Source organism: Phaseolus vulgaris, chromosome 8, assembly GCF_051622355.1.
Source record: "Phaseolus vulgaris cultivar YP4 chromosome 8, ASM5162235v1, whole genome shotgun sequence".
Lineage (NCBI taxonomy): Eukaryota > Viridiplantae > Streptophyta > Magnoliopsida > Fabales > Fabaceae > Phaseolus > Phaseolus vulgaris.
In genome coordinates this window covers 30,883,209-30,892,140 of record NC_143505.1, presented here as the reverse complement: position 1 = coordinate 30,892,140, position 8,932 = coordinate 30,883,209, and the positions used below count along the sequence as shown (strand labels likewise).

At 43.4% G+C, this 8,932-nt stretch overlaps 1 protein-coding gene across 1 annotated transcript; it reads right to left on the bottom strand.

Annotated features, from left to right (window-relative positions):
- Positions 1-7,215: 7,215 nt before the first annotated feature.
- LOC137825016 (uncharacterized) lies at positions 7,216-8,262 on the bottom strand. Its single transcript, XM_068630688.2, has one exon. It carries the CDS (start codon positions 8,260-8,262, stop codon positions 7,216-7,218), a length of 1,047 nt encoding a protein of 348 aa, XP_068486789.2.
- Positions 8,263-8,932: the final 670 nt, after the last annotated feature.

Below are 8,932 nucleotides of genomic sequence, written 5' to 3'. Positions count from 1 at the left end.
GCCTTTCATCAACCTTCAAGGGTTTGGATTCTTCAAAGCTTGAACACACCTGATTCAACAAGTTATACAGTTTGGTGTTTCCTAGCCCTAGTACTGACTTGAGCGTCGGAGTGCAAATGACCTCTAGGACGCCCTTTGTCTTTGTGTTTTCAGGCATTCATCGCAGGAACGACACGTGTAAACGCAAAGATTTTGGACGAAAGAGTGATGTAGGCGCACGAAGGCATTTCGAGTCAACCGGCAGGAACATTTGGTGCCCGCCGTGGGACACGATACAAAACATTGTCCCACCAGCAAGAACCAGGAAGATCGAGGAGATGAGAAGTACAAGGCAGGGACCTGTTGCACCAAACGGGGGTTTAGGCCTCACCCTACAACAGGCTAAGGGGACGATGCGAGCCCTTCAGGACGAGATGGCCGCGTCGAGAGCAAACCAAGAACGCATCCAAGCTGACTTGGTAGCGTTGCAAGCAACGAGCGAAGAACTGCGTCGTTCGAACGAGGAACTGCGCTGAGATTTGCAAACCCGCGCAGGTGAGCGTGAGGGTGCAGATCAGGAACCTATGACACCGCTTAGGGAGTTCCCAACGCCGTTCTCGCAAGAAATCGTGGATGTTGTGATACCAGCCACACTCGTAGGGCTCAAGGTGACCTTCACTAGGACAGAGGACCCGGAGGCTCACCTCACAGCTTTTCATACACAGATGATGTTGCTTGGTGGGTCCGATGCGGTGAGATGCAAGTTGTTCATGAGCACCCTGGCAGGAACAACGATGGACTGGTTCATCAGCCTCCCTGATAGCCATGTAATGTCGTTCCCACATCAGCCTCCCGTAATGTTCTGGACGACTTTCAACAAACTGCAACTATCCCCCGACATGTTGAGGCCCTATGGCGGCTGTTTGTACGGTTTCACAGGAGACCAGGTGGAGGTACGTGGATACTTAGAATTGAGGACCACCTTCACGGATGGCACCGTGTCTCGTACGGAGAGCATCAGGTACCTTGTCGTCAATGCCTCCTCTGCTTATAACATGTTGGGTAGACCTACACTGAATAGGTTGGGGGCGGTACCGTCGACAAGGCACATGAAGATGAAGCTACCAAACTTGACAGGAAAGGTGATTACCATCAAATCATATCAGAAGGAGGCCAAGAGATGCTACGAGAACAACCTCAAAACAAGGAGAGGGGTATCTATGGTCACTATTGGACCACTATACACAGAGGAGGTCCCCTCGCCCGAGGTCAGTCGCGCCGAACCCGCCAGGACCATAGCAGAAATTGCTCGCAGGAAGATAGCCCGGGAGATCAGATCTGATCCGTTTGGCAACCTTGGGGAAAGAGAGACTGGAGGAAAGGTCTCCAAGCTGAGCAATACCCCTGGTCAAACGACGTAAAGTCTGGTGAAAAAGATAGTCGAGTGCAAACTGAAATCGGACCCCGAGAAGTATATGTTCGAGATAGAATCAGGGAAGTTTCTGTTGAATCAATTGTATTCAAGCTTTGAAGAATCCAAATCCTTTGTGTTTGATGGAAGGCTGGATGTGCTTGTTGTTGCTGAGGTGCTTTAGAATAGGATCTAGGGTAGATTATATTTGTAATCCACTCTTTGTTGAATCTAAAGCTTAGGTATTTTTAAATCTTTTAAGATTAAAGTGTTTTTCAAACTAAGTGAAAAACAACCTGTTGTTTTGTCGAAACAACCGATTGTTTTATACTTAGGTGTTTTTGAAAAAGTTTGAAAACTGTTTTGGATGGTTGACTTGCTGTCAAACCCAAACAACCGATTGATTCACTATTTCAACCGATTGTTTGTTTGGAATCCTAACAGAAAAAAATTTTGTTGGTTAAAAGAGCTTTAATTGCTTTCATAACTGAATACGCTCCTGCTTCAAATGCTTTGACCAAGATTTGAATAAGATAAATAGTTTGTTAATGTTTTATAACAAACAACAAGAAAGAAAAACATATTTGAGTTTTTAAAAGAGTTTTGAAAGCATTTGAGTTTGAACTTGAGCTTTGGTTATTCAAGAGAGAAGTGGAATAGTATTACTCTGTATTGATTTCAGTTGATTCTCTAACAGTGTAATTCTCTTTGAGATTTGTATACATTCTGGTGTTGTAAAGCCAAGAAGGGTTGTGTGCTCTTGAGGTTGTCATGATCAACATTGTTGGTGGTGTATGTGCTGAGCCAAAGGAAGTGTGTGTCTTGAGGGGATCAAGGTCACTTCTTTTGTGGTGTGTGTATGTAATCTGGATTTGATTACCTAGTGGATTCCCCAGTGGCTTCTGGGAAACTGGATGTAGCTCTTGGGTTAATAGTGAACCAGTATAAACTGTTTGTGCAATTCTCTCTTCCTTAAACTCTTTAATTTCAGTTGTTGTTACATTACTGGTAGAAACAGCTGATTGTTTTTCTGTTGCTTTTCTGTTTTGAGCTTTGTTCTTGGCAAACTGAATTCCTAAATCTGGTTTCTTGCAAAGAATTTCATTCTATCTTAAAAAGTTTGCAAAAACCCCCTTTAAACCATTCACCCCCCCTCTAGTTTAAAGCCAAACATTCTAACAGTTTCTGGGTTCCTTGCTCATTGAGTGTGGTATGGAGACAAACCCAGAAAGGCGCATGTTTGTCTTGTCTGAATTTGCACCAATTGGAGGAGGGGACAGCCTCCCTTACCAAGAGGGTAAAGAGGCATAATCCTGTTAAAACCACAGCCAAACACATCATTTAGTTTGTATCCAGTGATGATCGATCAGGCAATCAGTACGGTCCTTGTGCAGAAGCAGGACTAGTTTCAAAAATTCATACACATGGTGGGCAGAGTATGCCAAGGACCTGAGAAAAGACACCAGGTACCGGAGAACGTAGCCCCATTGGTTTCACGTCAGGTCTCCCCCGTATGGACTGTGTCTTTCAGAGTAACAGAGGTCCTCGGGAACAAGGTGTGCATACTTGAGACGATGAAGCAAGGTCCGATTCCTCGCACACAGAATGCGGCCGACTTCAAGTTTTATTTCAGTTAAGCAGTAAAGTTGTACATGGTACTAGGGGACACTCTTTTTCCCTTATAAGGGTTTTTTAACGAGGTCACCAAATAAATTTCGATTGAAATATTTTCTCGAGTTATGTACAATTCAATTAAAAACCTATTTTCCTTGCGTTAGAAGTTTCATGGATGGAGAGGTAGGTTCGCGAGAGAACACCTTCCCTCTTGAGTGAAAACGCCAAGGTTAAACGAAATAGTACGCGAGATAAATTCGACGCGCCTTTGAGCGAAGCCGAGGTCAGTTAAAAACCTGTTTTCCTTGCGTTAGAAGTCTTATGGGCAGAGAGGTAGGTTCGAAAGAGAACACCTCCCCTCTTGAGTGAAAACGCCAGGGTTAAACGAAATAGTTCGTGAGATAAATCCTCCTCACCTATTGAGCGAAGCCGAGGTCAGTTAAAACTTGTTTCCTTGCATTAGAAGTCTTATGGGCGGAGAGGTAGGTTCGCGAGAGAACACCTCCCCTCTTAAGTGAAACGCCAAGGTTAAACAAAATAATTCACCAGATAAATCCTTCGCGCCCTTGAGCGAAGCCGAGGTCAGTTGATGGTTTGTTCCCCTTGCGATTAGAGGCCTCGAAAGTAGAGAAGTAGGTTCGTAAAGAACCCTCTCCTTATGAGCAAGAGCGTCAAGGAGGAACGACCTAGTTCAAAATTAAAACCCTCTCCTCAAGATGAGGGGAGCATATCACAGAACGCTAGAAGAAACGTCTTGGTGCCAGGCACCCCGAGTTAGCCGTTGAGCAAGTTAAAGAGCAGTTTTCGATTTAAGGAAAGGAAAACAACTATATGTTCGAGAAAGTAAAGTTTTGAGCAGATAATAAATTGTTTATCTAACAACCAAATACAAGTTAAGAAAGCACCCTGGGAACGATTTGCCCGTTTGCGACACGGTTTGATACCGCGAAAGGCGTAGTGTCCATCTCAGGATGCACGCAGACAACCAGAGCAAGGGCATCCTCGAAACCCACGTCATAGGCATCAACAACATCCCCGGTCAGCTCAGCTACGGTTTCTTCAAACCTCTTAGCTTGTTGAAGGAGTTCGGCCTCCACTTGACCCAGCTACACTTCGCGACTGATGGACCTTCTTTCAAGCCCCGCAATCTTGGATTTGGACACCTCAGCAGCCTCGTCTAGTTCGAAGACTCAGATTCGCAAGGGCAGGATTCTTGCCTCCAGTCTGGCAACCTCTCAGCATTTGGCGCGAAGTTGTTTAGAAAGATCTTTCTCAGAACGGAGAAGGCAAGCCAACTTCTATTTCAGTGCAGTCTCCTGGGAAGCAAACGAACGAGCCAGCAGGGACGTTTCTTCTTTAGTCTTGGCCTCTACTAGCGCCACCCTCGGTTCAGGCCTAGTTAGGAGAGCGTTGGACTGAGCAAGAAGAGCCCCAAAATTGAAGCCCGGTCTTTCCCTCGCAGCGGCCTCATTCGAGTCCACAGTCACCCCTAGTTGGAAGCCTTTAAGGGCGTGCTGAAGGACAAGGGGCAACTCAAGGGCAAGAGGAGTCACATAAGCACTCGTCCCACCAAGGTCAGGGAATAGGGGAACATTGGCCGTATGATCAAGGGACGAAACTGAGCAATCGGTAGAAGAGGAATGGGAGGCCATCGTCGGCGTAGGCCTGAGCCTCTTAGAGATTGGCCCTTCGGCAGAGTTCTCGTCTGATTTGATCTCTACCACCTTACCCTCGTAAGGAGCGGGAGACGATTGGGCGGCTGCAAGAGGGACCACGACTGCAGGAGTGGAAGGAGTAGGCGAGGACGCGACAGTGGTAGAAGCAAGGGCATGGGGGCTAGAGGTACCCATACCCCTGGACATCCCTCGGAGGCGAGTCAGGATACCAGTCAGTTTGCCCCGTTTCTCTTCACTCAGAACCATACCTGCGTGCAAATTTTAGAATACGAGAGAATAGGAAACACAAGGATAAAACATGCGAATGCACGGGGGTAGAGTGCGCAATCACGACATTACGATAACAAGAATTAGCTCCTCGAGAGTCCAGGGTTTCTTGAACCCTAACTCGAAGGAGACCTGGAAAAAAGGAACAGAGGGCAATTGAAATGCAAAGATTAAACAGCTCAGGCAGTTATCTAACAACAGAATCAATAAACGAGTGAGAACAATAGTCAAAGTTTATACCTTTGATCAGATAGCAAGAAGATGCTGGAATGTGTAGGGGAAACGCGAGAATGCTCAAGGAAGAAGACGAAGCAATAAAGAGTTTCAGAGAATGATGGAACAGTGATTGGACGTGTGTGTTTTCGAACGTTTAAAGAAAACAAAGAAGCGTAAGCGATGTTCAGCCCTAGTCGTTGATCAAAACACGTGTGTGCAGATAAGACAGACCCAGAAAGATGTCACTTTGGTGCAGTATTCACGTCCTGCCACATAGAGCCACGTAGGTCACCCAGGGCAAGGACTTAGTCTCTTTGCTAAACGAGTTACAGCTTGAGACTGGGGGGCTTGTGTACCGACCAATCCTTGGGCGTCATTGACCACTGGTGATGTTGGTGCCACTCGCAAAGCACGTGCGCCAAGGAACCAAAGAGTGGTCATACATCGGTCATCAGGATGTACCGACGTGCCACTAGACAGTGTGGAGAGGTCGGACATCGGGAACTCGAACAGTAGAGATGGACCCCCGAGAGGTGGATCCCAGACCACACACCAGTTATCAGTGAGGGAGAAGCCTAGGTCACGAGGGTCCATGCGTGTAGAGTGGATGACGCGTTCAGGCGTAACACAAGTGTAGAGCCACTGGAAAAATATGACCTGTGAGGGTCGTGTTCAAGGGATGAGCCGCATGCATGGCACGTGAACAGCTAGGGCACTCCAAGAGGCAGGAGACCACAGAGATCAGGTGCACGAGGAGGTACCCAGGTGGTCACCCCGTCAGAGGTTGCACTTCAGTTAGGGACCCCACGCGCTAGGTTATCCTAAGAGCAGGGTAACAACAATGTTGAGCCTGCTCCGTCAGAAAGGCCCATTTCGGGTAAAGAGAAAACCCTAGTTTCAATCTATAAATAGTAAGGTAACAAACTTAGCAAGGTACGCTATTCCTTTGCGCCGCTTAACACACACAGTGACAGTTATACAGTTTGGTGTTTCCTAACCCTAGTATTGACTTGAGCGTCGGAGTGCAAACGGCCTCTAGGCGCCTTTGTCTTTGTGTTTTCAGGCATTCATCGCAGGAACGGCACGTGTAAACGCAAAGATTCTAGACGAAAGAGTGATGTAGGCGCACGAAGGCATTTCGAGTCAATCGGCAAGAACAATAATTACAACAAGAGACATCCAGTGATGCTTAGTTGGCCCAGATCTTCTATATATTGGGCTTGAGCTGAAGCTTGAACTTGGACTTGGGCCTCTGCCATCATCCCCTCTCTCTTGAAAAGGATTTATCCTCAAATCCAATGCTTCTTCTTCTTCATTAATATGGGGGTTGTGTGTGGCTGGATGGTTTCCATCACAAACGTACATGTAAACTTTGCCAAACATAATGTTTAAAAGTTTTCAAGCTTGTTTTTTGCTAGACTCATTTTCTAAAGCTAGATGAATGGTATTAACATGCAATTTAAGAAGATAAGAGATGTGAAAAAATTACTATAAGATGTTTTTATACGGGTTCATCTATAATAAGTAGCGTATATTCGGTTTCATATCCACATGATCGAGTTTAACTAAGTAAACTAATTTGTGAAGATACAAATGAGTAGTGTTCTTTGAACCTCAACCACTTTTGGATAAAAACAACCCAAGTATTATTTGAACATGTAGCCACTCATGGCTAAAAACTTGGGTATTGTTTGGACCTCAACCATTCCTTATAACTCATTGAGTATTATTTGGAAGACAATCACTCTTGGTAACTCATTGAGTATTATTTGGAACACAATCGCTCTTGGCTAAGACAAAGTATTTGATTCAATACTAACCTCGTTCAAGATCGTTTCCAAAAATTTCCATTAAATAATTGACAAAACAGAAAATGAGAAAAGGATAAAAAATGAAGAAAATCCAATCTACCTTGGTTGACGCCACAACTAAGAGAAATTGGTGAGTAGAGGAAGATCCACCACTTTGAATTGAAAACTCAAAGATAAGAACCAAAATTTCTAATGAAGAACTAAGAGAATTCTCACTTAATGATGGAAAACTAACATGTTTTCAACAATTTTCATTGAATGATTGAGAAAACAAAAAATGGGAAGTATCAAAAATGGAAAAACTCCATGACGAGGTAGAATCCACACTACTTGTTACTAATGCTAGAAGACAAAGATTAGCTTTCTCATCATCTGAAGAGCTTAAGGATGAGACATCATTGTCAACCCATGCTATATAAGCTTGCTTTGCTTTTCCCTTTTTCTCCCTTTTGAAGCCTCCTTTTTCTTTGACTTCATTATTTGGGCACTCAGACTTAATATGTCCCTGTTCACCACAACCATAACAGGTATGCTTATTAGAATTGAATTCACTAGGTTTCTTTGAATCATACCTTTTAGAAGCTTGTTTCTTTCTCAAGAATTTGCTGAATTTTCTTGATAACAAACTTATGTTTTCCTCTTCGCTTTCACTGGAAACATGTTGTTGTTTGCTAGCTTTGAGTGTTATGCTCTTGTTATGCTTGTCTTCACTCTCTTGAATAGCAAGCCTTTGAATCTCTATTTCATGCTCTCTTAGTTTGCCGAAAAGAGATGCCACAGTCATTGAAGTGAGATCCTTTGATTCTGAAATGGCAGTAACCTTTGGTTGCCATGTTCTATCAAGACACTTTAGTACCTTGATATTGAGTTCCTCTTCATCAAACTTCTTACCAAGACTCATAAGGTGATTCACAATGTGAGAGAACCCCTTTTGCACATCACATATTGATTCTCCCTTCTGCATTCTGAAGAGTTCATACTCCTGGATCAGAGCATGCTTCCTAGCTCTCTTTGCATCATTTGTGCCTTCATGTGTGACCTCCAAGATGTCCCACATTTCTTTGATCGAGCTACATTGTGAAACACCGAAAAACTCATCACAACTTAGAGCAGATGTTATAATATTTTTAGCTATCCAATCAAACTTAACTTTCTTACATTCTGCCTCTGTCCATTGAGATGAAGGTTTATCAACTAAAACATCATCTTTCTTAACTTGAGGTACAAAGGGACCATTTTCAATTGACTCCCAAATGCCTTTGTTAGTTGAATGTATAAAAATCTTCATTCTAACTTTCCAAAATTGGTACTTAACTCCACAAAACAAAGGTGGCTTGTTTATTGAGGGTCATTCCCCAAAGGGCATTTTATCAACCATCAAAAGATTTTCAAAAACCAGAAATCAAAAACTTGAGTAACTTTCAATAACCTTGCTCTTGATGCCAATTGTTAGGTTTGATGGCTACAACAAGAGGGAGGTGAATTGTTTTCAAAAAAAATTCACAAATGCTTTTCTTAGAATGAAGCTTTAACAAAAAACTCAGAAAACCAATTCAATAGTCAAACAGAAACTGGAATCAAAAAATCAATCGGTTAAAATTGCGATTTAACTGGTTGTTTATGACAGCGAAAAATAGAAACAGTTTAATGAGAGATGAGTTAGAGAGAATCACACACATAGATTATAATGGTTCACTCAATCACAGAGCTACATCCAGTGCTCAGTCAAACCACTGAGTTTTCACTATGCAATCAATCATAGATTACACAAACATCACACACAAAAAGGTGACTTTGAATCCCACAAAGCCTACTTACCCTCTTTGGACACAACAACCACCTCAAGCCAAAATCCCACTGACTTTACAGGATTTTACACAGTTATACAGAATAATATATGAACAATTACAAGAACTTAAACACAGTTAGAAAACACCTGGTAAAACACAATACACCAG